The sequence below is a fragment of the Struthio camelus genome, chromosome 1 (genome assembly GCF_040807025.1).
Source record: "Struthio camelus isolate bStrCam1 chromosome 1, bStrCam1.hap1, whole genome shotgun sequence".
Classification (NCBI taxonomy): domain Eukaryota; kingdom Metazoa; phylum Chordata; class Aves; order Struthioniformes; family Struthionidae; genus Struthio; species Struthio camelus.
Window position 1 is genome coordinate 89,130,052 of NC_090942.1, and position 14,346 is coordinate 89,144,397.

The following is a 14,346-nucleotide window of genomic DNA, read 5'->3' on the forward strand; positions in this document are numbered from 1 at the left end:
GCTAGGCCACTCTCCATCCTCTTGGAAAGGTCATGGCAATCAGGAGAGGTGCCTGAGGACTGGAAGAAAGCCAGCGTCCCTCCAGTCTTCCAAAAGGGCAAGAAGGAGGACCCAGGGAACTACAGGCCGGTCAGCCTCACCTCCATCCCCGGGAAGCTGATGGAACAGCTCATCCTGGAGGTCCCCACTAAGCATAAGGAGGACAAGAAGGTGATCAGGAATAGTCAGCATGGATTCACCAGAAGGAAATCATGCTTCAACAACCGGATAGCCTTCTAGGATGGAATGACTGGCTGGGTAGATGAGGGCAGAGCAGTGGATGTTGTCTCCCTGGACTTGAGCAAAGCTTTTGACACTGTCTCTCATCCCATCCTCATAGGTAAACTCAGGAGGTGTGGGTTGGATGAGTGGACGGTGAGGTGGATTGAGAACTGGCTGGATGGCCGAGCTCCGAGGGTTGTGGTGAATGGCGCAGAGTCAAGTTGGAGGCCTGTAGCTAGTGGTGTCCCGCAGAGGTCAGTCCTGGCTCCAGTCTTGTTCAATGTATTCATCAGTGACCTGGCGGAAGGGACAGAGTGTACCCTCAGCAAGTTGGCTGATGATACTAAACTGGGGGGAGTGGCTGACACACCAGAGGGCTGCGCTGCCATTCAGAGGGACCTGGAGAGGTTGGAGAGCTGGGCGGAGAGGAACCTCCTGACATTCCACAAAGGCAAGTGCAGGGTCCTGCACCTAGGGAGGAAGAACCCCAGGCAGCAGGACAGGCTGGGGGCTGACCTGCTGGAAAGCAGCTCTGCAGAGAAGGACCTGGGAGTGCTGGTGGACGACAAGTGAAGCATGAGGCAGCAGTGTGCCCTTGTGGCCAAGAAGGCCAAGGGTATCCTGGGGTGCATTAGGCAGAGTGTTGCCAGCAGGTGGAGGGAGGTGATCCTCCTGCTCTACTCAGCCCTGGGGAGGCCTCCCCTGGAGTACTGTGTCCAGTTCTGGGCTGCCCAGTACAAGAGAGACATGGCACTACTGCAGAGAGTCCAGCGGAGGGCTACCAAGATGGTGAGGGGACTGGAGCACCTCTCCTATGAGGAAAGGCTGAGAGAGCTGGGCCTGTTCAGTCTGGAGAAGAGAAGACTGAGAGGTGATCTGATCAACGTGTATAAGTATCTGAAGGGGGGAGGGGGGTGGTTGTCAAGAAGATGAGGCCGATCTCTTCTCCGTGGTGCCCAGCAACAGGACAAGAGGCAACGGGCAGAAACTGAACCACAGGAAGTTCCATCTAAACCTGAGAAAAAAACTTCTTGACTGTGAGGGTGACAGAGCATTGGAACAGGTTGCCCAGAGAGGTGGTGGAGTCTCCTTCGCTGGAGATATTCAAAACCCGTCTGGATGTGATCCTGGGCAATATGCTCTAGAGGACCCTGCTTGAGCAGGGGGGTTGGACTAGATGATCTCCAGAGGTCCCTTCCAACCTAAACCATTCTGTGATTCTGTGAATGTGTTGAATGCAGGAAAAATCAGGAATGCAGGAAAACTTTGTATCACTGATGGGCATCCCAATGTTCACTGTGTCCAGATACCTCACTAAAACCATTAGCTGTGCACATCATGTTCAACTGCCTATCACACATTGGCTTGTAAGTTGTTCAGGCCTTGGGTCATTGTGTGAGATGCTGAGGAAATGAGTGGTCTGGAAAACAAAGGAGACCTTGATAAGACATTGCAGAACTAGCAAGCGAGAAAGACTCTCTTTTCATTCAGTCCGTCCACTGTGGTGTCTGGACCAAAGCTCAGTTCCGTACTAGAGCCAGGCTGTACTTTGATGAAGAGGAGGCCTGGGCATTATAACAATGAGAGGTGCACCAAGGAGGCAGTTCCTTGCCTCCCAATCAACTTAGTTGATTCCCTCATTACCCCCGTGTCTCATGTACAGTGTGTCCCACCCATAAAGCTCTGCAAGGGGGTACAGGGAGACCACCCTCAACTCAGTACCATCTTTCTCTTCTTTCTTCAGCTGGAAGGCAACCAACTTATTGAGCGCACAGAATTGAGTACCAACCATGTCCTAGTATATCTGGAGAAGGTGAGCATATGTCTGGTTCTAGGATGGGAAAGGGAAATGCATACCTTGGGACACTTGGCTGCTTGGGGCAGAAGATCTAGGCCTAAAAAATCCCAAGCATCTACTAAGAATATGAATGAATCTCACATGAATTTTTAACCCTTCCTAGCCTTACTGGTACCTTCCTCCAAACCCTCAACATGCTTTCCCTCTGCCCCTGCACATAGATCAGGCTCTGACCTCCCCCCCAGCCAGAGCCTCTCCCACTGTGGGGAAGGGCCCAGGGCCAGGCCTGCAGCCCCATGCACAACCTTGGGCCTGGGACGCTGGTGGCAGGGAAGAGTGAAGGAACCTGGGGCAGATGTAGAATTGACCGTGAGTCTCCACCCCTTCCTTTCCCCAGCTGAGCAACACGACCCTGAACTTCTCCTTCACGGTGGAGCGGGACATCCCTGTTCAGGGCCTAAAGCCAGCTCAAGTGAAGGTCTATGACTACTATGAGACAGGTGAGTGTTGGGGTGGGAGGGTACCCACGGGAGTGAGTCCTGGACATAGGCCATGCTGAGATACACAGGAGCTTTTGGGACATACAGCTGCCCCTGGCCTCAAGCTCTCCATCAACCTCAGCGCTTTCCCACTCTGCCTCAGCAGTGCTTTCTGAGAGCAGGGGGGCCCCTGGACTCTACCAACCTTCAAACCCACAGTGCCAACAGCCCAGACAGATGGAGGCAACCACCCTCCTCCTTTCTGCTCCTGCCCAGGCAGGGCTCTGCAACGATAATGGGGCACAAGTTTGGGCAGTGTGGGTAGTATGTGGATCCCCACATGGCTGTCCTCACCTGTGGGAGCCACTGTGCAGCTGTCCTCACCTGAGGAGAAGGTGAAGGCCATGGGGTCCTAGGGAGGAGGCCATCCTCTCCAGCCTTCAGACTCTCCCCTTGGGATCTTGGTGCCTGTAAGCCTTTCATGCCTCCCCAGGGAAAGGAACCAGGCCCTGAGGTAGACCCAAGGAAGCTAGGAGGAGTCCTGTGTTCAGATCCTGCCCCAGATTGCAACCATTCCAGGGCGGATGCTGCGTCTCCTTGTGCTTCTGTTTTCCCAGCTGCTACATCAGGGTGACAGAGACAGAGACCCTCTGTGTGCTTGAGACAAGGCCTCAAGGCATAAGGCAGAGCCCTGCTGGGGCTGACTGTGCAGAGTTGCTCTGCCTTGCTGCCGCGGTATCCGGATGGGGCTGGGATTGGGGCTCCCTCCCCCCAGGGCTGGGATCTCTGCAGGGAAGTCAGGGATGGTGCTAGCTGTCCGCTGTGGGGCATGGAAGAAGTGTCTCTCTGGAAGCCCTCTGCCAGGAATGCTGAGGGGGTCTGACAGCCCTGCTCTCTCCCTTCCCTTGTGTCTTCCAGATGAGTTTGCTGTTGAGGAATACAATGCTCCCTGCACCACAGGTAGAGTACATAAGAACAACTGAGGTGTTCCAGTAAGGGCTACTGCTGGTTAGTTTGTGTAAGAATCTGTGCAGAGCGTGGGTTTCCTCAGCCTGGGTAGAATCTCAAGACTTCTTTCACCATGCCCACAGCAGGCTCCTAGCACACCTCAGTGCAGAGAGGTAAATTAAATCCACCTCCTCATGTCCTGTAAAAGGTTAGATAGAAATTTGGTTTTGGTTTACTTAGGCTGGCAATCCGAGTGTTATTTTCTTCAGTCGTACAGAGCTCCTTGTTTTTTCCTGTGTCTTTGTGTCACATTGTACAAGTAAGATTGAAGTCTTCCTTGGCGCTGAATATGACACTCAGCTTTTAAGGATCTGCCCTTTCCTTGGCCACTTTCACCAATGCTGTGGACACAGAAGCGTCTTAAACATCATCTCCCAAGCATTTTGGTGAAATGTTGAGTTTATTCACATCTTCAGTTGGGACCTTTCAAACTCTGCCCTGGGTGTTTTTTGCCCTTTGTTGGAGAATCCACATGTTGAGAGAGGACATATGTACTTGATTAGCTCATACTCTCCAGAGCAGAGCAGTATCTGCCTCCGCTCCCCTCCCTTCTCTGTAACATGGATATCTTGAAAGTAACCAGCCATTCCTATTATGTTATCTGTCTGGGACCAGGCATTTTTTAGGTGAAGCAAATCCCCAGACTTTAATAGGTCTTGAACTTATGTAACATGCAAGCAGGGGCCACTTAAACATAGGGAGGATGTCCAGGGTTCAGAATACTGTTTCTCAGGAACCTTCTCTCACTCTGTCCTTTTCTCCACTCCAGCCAAGGCTGAGCAAGGAAATGCCTGATGAGCAATCTTGTCTGAGTCCTGTTGGATCAGCTGTCTTATCTATGTCCCTAAAGGATCCTTTTGGTAAGGTGGCCTATTGAAATACTAGAGAAGGACACCTCAACACCAAAAAAAGAAGTAATACCATAAATAAATTAAGTCTTGATTCTCTTCAGCTGCCTCTGGCCTTGTTTTTTGTTAATGAGATGTCGTGCAAAGACTGCCAAGGCTTGTCCATGCATCAGACTACTACCCTCTGCTGCTCTTCCATGTGGGCGCTAACGACACGAAAGGCAAACTGGAAACCATCAAACGGGACTTTGGAGCTCTGGGGATGGTGGTCAAGGGTCTGGGAGCCCAGGTTGTTTTCTCCTCAATCTTGCCTGTGAGGGGAAAGGACAGGAGGAGGAGTAGACGAGTTTTCCAAGTTAACAACTGGCTGCGCCGCTGGTGTTGGCAACAGGGCTTTGGTTTCTATGACCATGGGACCCTGTTCGAAGATGGGCAGCTGATAGGGAGAGATGGGATCCACCTTACCAAGCGGGGCACACGCGTCTTTGCCAACAGATTGGCCAGCCTGGTAAGGAGGGCTTTAAACTAGGCAAGACGGGGGAAGGGGAGTGGTATAGTGGCAGGAGAGTCAGTAAAACACCGCTCGAGTCAGGATGCCTCCAGCGGGTGCATGCAGCCAGGGGAGACAGCATGGAACATGGCTATGGAGGATCCTCTTGCACCTCTCCTGGGAAACCTGCGTGCTTGACTGGCTCTCTGAAATGCCTGTATAGCAATGCGCGCAGCATGGGAAATAAGCAGGAAGATCTGGAGATCTGTGTGCGGTCGCAGGGCCATGATCTCGTTGCAGTTACAGAGACATGGTGGGATAGGTTGCATACCTGGAATACTGTCATAGATGGCTACGTGCTTTTTAGGAAAGACAGGCCAGGAAGGCGAGGTGGTGGAGTTGCTCTTTATGTGAGGGAGCAACTAGAACACATGGAGCTGTGCCTTGGGGTTGGTTGAAGAGCAAGTTGAGAGCCTATGGGTAAGGCTTAAAGGGCAGGCTAACATGGGTGACACTGTTGTGGGGGTTTGCTACAGGCCACCTGATCAGGAAGAGGAAGTAGATGAGGCCTTCTACAGACAGCTGGAAGTAGCCTCACGATCACAGGCCCTGGTTCTCATGGGGGACTTCCACCACCCTGACATGAGCTGGGAAGAGAGCACAGCTAGGCACAAACAGTCAAAGAGGTTCCTGCAGAGCATCGAGGATAATTTCTTGACCCAGGTGGTGGAGACGCCAACAAGGAGAGGTGTGCTGCTGGACCTTGTACTAACAAACAAAGAGGGTCTAGTTGGAGTTGTGAAGGTTGGGGGCAGCCTTGGCTGCAGTGACCATGAGATAGTGGAGTTCCCGATCCTACGAGGAGGGAGCAGGGCAATAAGCAGGATTGCAACCCTGGACTTCAGGAGGGCAAACTTTGGCCTCTTCAGGGACCTTCTTGGAGGAATCTCATGGGGTAGGGCCCTTGAAGGAAGCGAGGTCCAAGAAAGCTGGTTAATAGTCAAGCATCACCTCCTCCAGGCTCAAGATGGGTGCATCCCTCTGAGGAAGAAGTCCGGCAAAGCGGGCAGGAGACCTGCGTGGATGAGCAAGGAGCTCCTGGCAAAACTCCAACAGAAGAAGGAAGTGTACAGAATGTGGCAAAGGGGACAGGCCACTTGGGAGGAATACAGGGACGTTGTCAGAGTGTGCAGGGATGCGACAAGGAAGGCTAAGGCCCATTTGGAGTTTAATCTGGCAAGGGATGTCAAGGACAACAAGAAGGAACGTCTTCAAATACATCAATAGCAAAAGGAAGACTAGGGAAAATGTGGGCCCGCCGCTGAATGGGGCGGGTGCCCTGGTAACAAAGGACCAGGCAGAGAAGGCAGAGAAGGCAGAGTTATTGAATGCTGCCTTTGCTTCGGTCTTCACTGCTAAGGCCAGTCCTCAGGAATTCCAGAGCCTGGGGACAAGAGAGGAAGGCTGGAGAAAGGAAGACTCTCCCTTGGTGGAGGAGGATCAGGTTAGAGATCTTTTGTCCAAACTTGACATCCACCAATCCATGGGCCCCGATGGGATGCACCCACGAGTGCTGAGGGAGCTGGCGGATGTTATTGCTAGGCCACTCTCCATCCTCTTGGAAAGGTCATGGCAATCAGGAGAGGTGCCTGAGGACTGGAAGAAAGCCAGCGTCCCTCCAGTCTTCCAAAAGGGCAAGAAGGAGGACCCAGGGAACTACAGGCCGGTCAGCCTCACCTCCATCCCCGGGAAGCTGATGGAACAGCTCATCCTGGAGGTCCCCACTAAGCATAAGGAGGACAAGAAGGTGATCAGGAATAGTCAGCATGGATTCACCAGAAGGAAATCATGCTTCAACAACCGGATAGCCTTCTAGGATGGAATGACTGGCTGGGTAGATGAGGGCAGAGCAGTGGATGTTGTCTCCCTGGACTTGAGCAAAGCTTTTGACACTGTCTCTCATCCCATCCTCATAGGTAAACTCAGGAGGTGTGGGTTGGATGAGTGGACGGTGAGGTGGATTGAGAACTGGCTGGATGGCCGAGCTCCGAGGGTTGTGGTGAATGGCGCAGAGTCAAGTTGGAGGCCTGTAGCTAGTGGTGTCCCGCAGAGGTCAGTCCTGGCTCCAGTCTTGTTCAATGTATTCATCAGTGACCTGGCGGAAGGGACAGAGTGTACCCTCAGCAAGTTGGCTGATGATACTAAACTGGGGGGAGTGGCTGACACACCAGAGGGCTGCGCTGCCATTCAGAGGGACCTGGAGAGGTTGGAGAGCTGGGCGGAGAGGAACCTCCTGACATTCCACAAAGGCAAGTGCAGGGTCCTGCACCTAGGGAGGAAGAACCCCAGGCAGCAGGACAGGCTGGGGGCTGACCTGCTGGAAAGCAGCTCTGCAGAGAAGGACCTGGGAGTGCTGGTGGACGACAAGTGAAGCATGAGGCAGCAGTGTGCCCTTGTGGCCAAGAAGGCCAAGGGTATCCTGGGGTGCATTAGGCAGAGTGTTGCCAGCAGGTGGAGGGAGGTGATCCTCCTGCTCTACTCAGCCCTGGGGAGGCCTCCCCTGGAGTACTGTGTCCAGTTCTGGGCTGCCCAGTACAAGAGAGACATGGCACTACTGCAGAGAGTCCAGCGGAGGGCTACCAAGATGGTGAGGGGACTGGAGCACCTCTCCTATGAGGAAAGGCTGAGAGAGCTGGGCCTGTTCAGTCTGGAGAAGAGAAGACTGAGAGGTGATCTGATCAACGTGTATAAGTATCTGGGGGGGGGGGGGTGGTTGTCAAGAAGATGAGGCCGATCTCTTCTCCGTGGTGCCCAGCAACAGGACAAGAGGCAACGGGCAGAAACTGAGCCACAGGAAGTTCCATCTAAACCTGAGAAAAAAACTTCTTGACTGTGAGGGTGACAGAGCATTGGAACAGGTTGCCCAGAGAGGTGGTGGAGTCTCCTTCGCTGGAGATATTCAAAACCCGTCTGGATGTGATCCTGGGCAATATGCTCTAGAGGACCCTGCTTGAGCAGGGGGGTTGGACTAGATGATCTCCAGAGGTCCCTTCCAACCTAAACCATTCTGTGATTCTGTGAATGTGTTGAATGCAGGAAAAATCAGGAATGCAGGAAAACTTTGTATCACTGATGGGCATCCCAATGTTCACTGTGTCCAGATACCTCACTAAAACCATTAGCTGTGCACATCATGTTCAACTGCCTATCACACATTGGCTTGTAAGTTGTTCAGGCCTTGGGTCATTGTGTGAGATGCTGAGGAAATGAGTGGTCTGGAAAACAAAGGAGACCTTGATAAGACATTGCAGAACTAGCAAGCGAGAAAGACTCTCTTTTCATTCAGTCCGTCCACTGTGGTGTCTGGACCAAAGCTCAGTTCCGTACTAGAGCCAGGCTGTACTTTGATGAAGAGGAGGCCTGGGCATTATAACAATGAGAGGTGCACCAAGGAGGCAGTTCCTTGCCTCCCAATCAACTTAGTTGATTCCCTCATTACCCCCGTGTCTCATGTACAGTGTGTCCCACCCATAAAGCTCTGCAAGGGGGTACAGGGAGACCACCCTCAACTCAGTACCATCTTTCTCTTCTTTCTTCAGCTGGAAGGCAACCAACTTATTGAGCGCACAGAATTGAGTACCAACCATGTCCTAGTATATCTGGAGAAGGTGAGCATATGTCTGGTTCTAGGATGGGAAAGGGAAATGCATACCTTGGGACACTTGGCTGCTTGGGGCAGAAGATCTAGGCCTAAAAAATCCCAAGCATCTACTAAGAATATGAATGAATCTCACATGAATTTTTAACCCTTCCTAGCCTTACTGGTACCTTCCTCCAAACCCTCAACATGCTTTCCCTCTGCCCCTGCACATAGATCAGGCTCTGACCTCCCCCCCAGCCAGAGCCTCTCCCACTGTGGGGAAGGGCCCAGGGCCAGGCCTGCAGCCCCATGCACAACCTTGGGCCTGGGACGCTGGTGGCAGGGAAGAGTGAAGGAACCTGGGGCAGATGTAGAATTGACCGTGAGTCTCCACCCCTTCCTTTCCCCAGCTGAGCAACACGACCCTGAACTTCTCCTTCACGGTGGAGCGGGACATCCCTGTTCAGGGCCTAAAGCCAGCTCAAGTGAAGGTCTATGACTACTATGAGACAGGTGAGTGTTGGGGTGGGAGGGTACCCACGGGAGTGAGTCCTGGACATAGGCCATGCTGAGATACACAGGAGCTTTTGGGACATACAGCTGCCCCTGGCCTCAAGCTCTCCATCAACCTCAGCGCTTTCCCACTCTGCCTCAGCAGTGCTTTCTGAGAGCAGGGGGGCCCCTGGACTCTACCAACCTTCAAACCCACAGTGCCAACAGCCCAGACAGATGGAGGCAACCACCCTCCTCCTTTCTGCTCCTGCCCAGGCAGGGCTCTGCAACGATAATGGGGCACAAGTTTGGGCAGTGTGGGTAGTATGTGGATCCCCACATGGCTGTCCTCACCTGTGGGAGCCACTGTGCAGCTGTCCTCACCTGAGGAGAAGGTGAAGGCCATGGGGTCCTAGGGAGGAGGCCATCCTCTCCAGCCTTCAGACTCTCCCCTTGGGATCTTGGTGCCTGTAAGCCTTTCATGCCTCCCCAGGGAAAGGAACCAGGCCCTGAGGTAGACCCAAGGAAGCTAGGAGGAGTCCTGTGTTCAGATCCTGCCCCAGATTGCAACCATTCCAGGGCGGATGCTGCGTCTCCTTGTGCTTCTGTTTTCCCAGCTGCTACATCAGGGTGACAGAGACAGAGACCCTCTGTGTGCTTGAGACAAGGCCTCAAGGCATAAGGCAGAGCCCTGCTGGGGCTGACTGTGCAGAGTTGCTCTGCCTTGCTGCCGCGGTATCCGGATGGGGCTGGGATTGGGGCTCCCTCCCCCCAGGGCTGGGATCTCTGCAGGGAAGTCAGGGATGGTGCTAGCTGTCCGCTGTGGGGCATGGAAGAAGTGTCTCTCTGGAAGCCCTCTGCCAGGAATGCTGAGGGGGTCTGACAGCCCTGCTCTCTCCCTTCCCTTGTGTCTTCCAGATGAGTTTGCTGTTGAGGAATACAATGCTCCCTGCACCACAGGTAGAGTACATAAGAACAACTGAGGTGTTCCAGTAAGGGCTACTGCTGGTTAGTTTGTGTAAGAATCTGTGCAGAGCGTGGGTTTCCTCAGCCTGGGTAGAATCTCAAGACTTCTTTCACCATGCCCACAGCAGGCTCCTAGCACACCTCAGTGCAGAGAGGTAAATTAAATCCACCTCCTCATGTCCTGTAAAAGGTTAGATAGAAATTTGGTTTTGGTTTACTTAGGCTGGCAATCCGAGTGTTATTTTCTTCAGTCGTACAGAGCTCCTTGTTTTTTCCTGTGTCTTTGTGTCACATTGTACAAGTAAGATTGAAGTCTTCCTTGGCGCTGAATATGACACTCAGCTTTTAAGGATCTGCCCTTTCCTTGGCCACTTTCACCAATGCTGTGGACACAGAAGCGTCTTAAACATCATCTCCCAAGCATTTTGGTGAAATGTTGAGTTTATTCACATCTTCAGTTGGGACCTTTCAAACTCTGCCCTGGGTGTTTTTTGCCCTTTGTTGGAGAATCCACATGTTGAGAGAGGACATATGTACTTGATTAGCTCATACTCTCCAGAGCAGAGCAGTATCTGCCTCCGCTCCCCTCCCTTCTCTGTAACATGGATATCTTGAAAGTAACCAGCCATTCCTATTATGTTATCTGTCTGGGACCAGGCATTTTTTAGGTGAAGCAAATCCCCAGACTTTAATAGGTCTTGAACTTATGTAACATGCAAGCAGGGGCCACTTAAACATAGGGAGGATGTCCAGGGTTCAGAATACTGTTTCTCAGGAACCTTCTCTCACTCTGTCCTTTTCTCCACTCCAGCCAAGGCTGAGCAAGGAAATGCCTGATGAGCAATCTTGTCTGAGTCCTGTTGGATCAGCTGTCTTATCTATGTCCCTAAAGGATCCTTTTGGTAAGGTGGCCTATTGAAATACTAGAGAAGGACACCTCAACACCAAAAAAAGAAGTAATACCATAAATAAATTAAGTCTTGATTCTCTTCAGCTGCCTCTGGCCTTGTTTTTTGTTAATGAGATGTCGTGCAAAGACTGCCAAGGCTTGTCCATGCATCAGACTACTACCCTCTGCTGCTCTTCCATGTGGGCGCTAACGACACGAAAGGCAAACTGGAAACCATCAAACGGGACTTTGGAGCTCTGGGGATGGTGGTCAAGGGTCTGGGAGCCCAGGTTGTTTTCTCCTCAATCTTGCCTGTGAGGGGAAAGGACAGGAGGAGGAGTAGACGAGTTTTCCAAGTTAACAACTGGCTGCGCCGCTGGTGTTGGCAACAGGGCTTTGGTTTCTATGACCATGGGACCCTGTTCGAAGATGGGCAGCTGATAGGGAGAGATGGGATCCACCTTACCAAGCGGGGCACACGCGTCTTTGCCAACAGATTGGCCAGCCTGGTAAGGAGGGCTTTAAACTAGGCAAGACGGGGGAAGGGGAGTGGTATAGTGGCAGGAGAGTCAGTAAAACACCGCTCGAGTCAGGATGCCTCCAGCGGGTGCATGCAGCCAGGGGAGACAGCATGGAACATGGCTATGGAGGATCCTCTTGCACCTCTCCTGGGAAACCTGCGTGCTTGACTGGCTCTCTGAAATGCCTGTATAGCAATGCGCGCAGCATGGGGAATAAGCAGGAAGATCTGGAGATCTGTGTGCGGTCGCAGGGCCATGATCTCGTTGCAGTTACAGAGACATGGTGGGATAGGTTGCATACCTGGAATACTGTCATAGATGGCTACGTGCTTTTTAGGAAAGACAGGCCAGGAAGGCGAGGTGGTGGAGTTGCTCTTTATGTGAGGGAGCAACTAGAACACATGGAGCTGTGCCTTGGGGTTGGTTGAAGAGCAAGTTGAGAGCCTATGGGTAAGGCTTAAAGGGCAGGCTAACATGGGTGACACTGTTGTGGGGGTTTGCTACAGGCCACCTGATCAGGAAGAGGAAGTAGATGAGGCCTTCTACAGACAGCTGGAAGTAGCCTCACGATCACAGGCCCTGGTTCTCATGGGGGACTTCCACCACCCTGACATGAGCTGGGAAGAGAGCACAGCTAGGCACAAACAGTCAAAGAGGTTCCTGCAGAGCATCGAGGATAATTTCTTGACCCAGGTGGTGGAGACGCCAACAAGGAGAGGTGTGCTGCTGGACCTTGTACTAACAAACAAAGAGGGTCTAGTTGGAGTTGTGAAGGTTGGGGGCAGCCTTGGCTGCAGTGACCATGAGATAGTGGAGTTCCCGATCCTACGAGGAGGGAGCAGGGCAATAAGCAGGATTGCAACCCTGGACTTCAGGAGGGCAAACTTTGGCCTCTTCAGGGACCTTCTTGGAGGAATCTCATGGGGTAGGGCCCTTGAAGGAAGCGAGGTCCAAGAAAGCTGGTTAATAGTCAAGCATCACCTCCTCCAGGCTCAAGATGGGTGCATCCCTCTGAGGAAGAAGTCCGGCAAAGCGGGCAGGAGACCTGCGTGGATGAGCAAGGAGCTCCTGGCAAAACTCCAACAGAAGAAGGAAGTGTACAGAATGTGGCAAAGGGGACAGGCCACTTGGGAGGAATACAGGGACGTTGCCAGAGTGTGCAGGGATGCGACAAGGAAGGCTAAGGCCCATTTGGAGTTTAATCTGGCAAGGGATGTCAAGGACAACAAGAAGGAACGTCTTCAAATACATCAATAGCAAAAGGAAGACTAGGGAAAATGTGGGCCCGCCGCTGAATGGGGCGGGTGCCCTGGTAACAAAGGACCAGGCAGAGAAGGCAGAGAAGGCAGAGTTATTGAATGCTGCCTTTGCTTCGGTCTTCACTGCTAAGGCCAGTCCTCAGGAATTCCAGAGCCTGGGGACAAGAGAGGAAGGCTGGAGAAAGGAAGACTCTCCCTTGGTGGAGGAGGATCAGGTTAGAGATCTTTTGTCCAAACTTGACATCCACCAATCCATGGGCCCCGATGGGATGCACCCACGAGTGCTGAGGGAGCTGGCGGATGTTATTGCTAGGCCACTCTCCATCCTCTTGGAAAGGTCATGGCAATCAGGAGAGGTGCCTGAGGACTGGAAGAAAGCCAGCGTCCCTCCAGTCTTCCAAAAGGGCAAGAAGGAGGACCCAGGGAACTACAGGCCGGTCAGCCTCACCTCCATCCCCGGGAAGCTGATGGAACAGCTCATCCTGGAGGTCCCCACTAAGCATAAGGAGGACAAGAAGGTGATCAGGAATAGTCAGCATGGATTCACCAGAAGGAAATCATGCTTCAACAACCGGATAGCCTTCTAGGATGGAATGACTGGCTGGGTAGATGAGGGCAGAGCAGTGGATGTTGTCTCCCTGGACTTGAGCAAAGCTTTTGACACTGTCTCTCATCCCATCCTCATAGGTAAACTCAGGAGGTGTGGGTTGGATGAGTGGACGGTGAGGTGGATTGAGAACTGGCTGGATGGCCGAGCTCCGAGGGTTGTGGTGAATGGCGCAGAGTCAAGTTGGAGGCCTGTAGCTAGTGGTGTCCCGCAGAGGTCAGTCCTGGCTCCAGTCTTGTTCAATGTATTCATCAGTGACCTGGCGGAAGGGACAGAGTGTACCCTCAGCAAGTTGGCTGATGATACTAAACTGGGGGGAGTGGCTGACACACCAGAGGGCTGCGCTGCCATTCAGAGGGACCTGGAGAGGTTGGAGAGCTGGGCGGAGAGGAACCTCCTGACATTCCACAAAGGCAAGTGCAGGGTCCTGCACCTAGGGAGGAAGAACCCCAGGCAGCAGGACAGGCTGGGGGCTGACCTGCTGGAAAGCAGCTCTGCAGAGAAGGACCTGGGAGTGCTGGTGGACGACAAGTGAAGCATGAGGCAGCAGTGTGCCCTTGTGGCCAAGAAGGCCAAGGGTATCCTGGGGTGCATTAGGCAGAGTGTTGCCAGCAGGTGGAGGGAGGTGATCCTCCTGCTCTACTCAGCCCTGGGGAGGCCTCCCCTGGAGTACTGTGTCCAGTTCTGGGCTGCCCAGTACAAGAGAGACATGGCACTACTGCAGAGAGTCCAGCGGAGGGCTACCAAGATGGTGAGGGGACTGGAGCACCTCTCCTATGAGGAAAGGCTGAGAGAGCTGGGCCTGTTCAGTCTGGAGAAGAGAAGACTGAGAGGTGATCTGATCAACGTGTATAAGTATCTGAAGGGGGGAGGGGGGTGGTTGTCAAGAAGATGAGGCCGATCTCTTCTCCGTGGTGCCCAGCAACAGGACAAGAGGCAACGGGCAGAAACTGAGCCACAGGAAGTTCCATCTAAACCTGAGAAAAAAACTTCTTGACTGTGAGGGTGACAGAGCATTGGAACAGGTTGCCCAGAGAGGTGGTGGAGTCTCCTTCGCTGGAGATATTCAAAACCCGTCTGGATGTGAT

At 52.9% G+C, this 14,346-nt stretch overlaps 2 protein-coding genes and 2 long non-coding RNA genes across 4 annotated transcripts; 2 read left to right on the plus strand and 2 right to left on the minus strand.

Moving 5' to 3' along the window:
- Window positions 1-953: 953 nt before the first annotated feature.
- LOC138068441 (alpha-1-macroglobulin-like) lies at window positions 954-4,497 on the plus strand. Its single transcript, XM_068955904.1, has 4 exons — window positions 954-2,074; window positions 2,457-2,559; window positions 3,457-3,498; window positions 4,316-4,497. Exons 1-4 carry the CDS (start codon window positions 1,814-1,816, stop codon window positions 4,339-4,341), a joined length of 432 nt encoding a protein of 143 aa, XP_068812005.1. The 5' UTR covers window positions 954-1,813; the 3' UTR covers window positions 4,342-4,497.
- On the minus strand, window positions 2,656-3,450 carry LOC138068443 (uncharacterized). Its single transcript, XR_011143257.1, has 2 exons — window positions 2,923-3,450; window positions 2,656-2,892 (listed from the first exon to the last, which is right to left on the minus strand). It is a non-coding gene; the product is annotated as an uncharacterized lncRNA (long non-coding RNA).
- A 3,379-nt stretch (window positions 4,498-7,876) lies between the features above and the next one.
- LOC138068452 (alpha-1-macroglobulin-like) lies at window positions 7,877-10,975 on the plus strand. Its single transcript, XM_068955923.1, has 4 exons — window positions 7,877-8,552; window positions 8,935-9,037; window positions 9,935-9,976; window positions 10,794-10,975. The coding sequence occupies exons 1-4, from the start codon at window positions 8,292-8,294 to the stop codon at window positions 10,817-10,819; spliced, it is 432 nt and encodes a 143-aa protein (XP_068812024.1). The 5' UTR covers window positions 7,877-8,291; the 3' UTR covers window positions 10,820-10,975.
- On the minus strand, window positions 9,134-9,928 carry LOC138068456 (uncharacterized). Its single transcript, XR_011143267.1, has 2 exons — window positions 9,401-9,928; window positions 9,134-9,370 (listed from the first exon to the last, which is right to left on the minus strand). It is a non-coding gene; the product is annotated as an uncharacterized lncRNA (long non-coding RNA).
- Window positions 10,976-14,346: the final 3,371 nt, after the last annotated feature.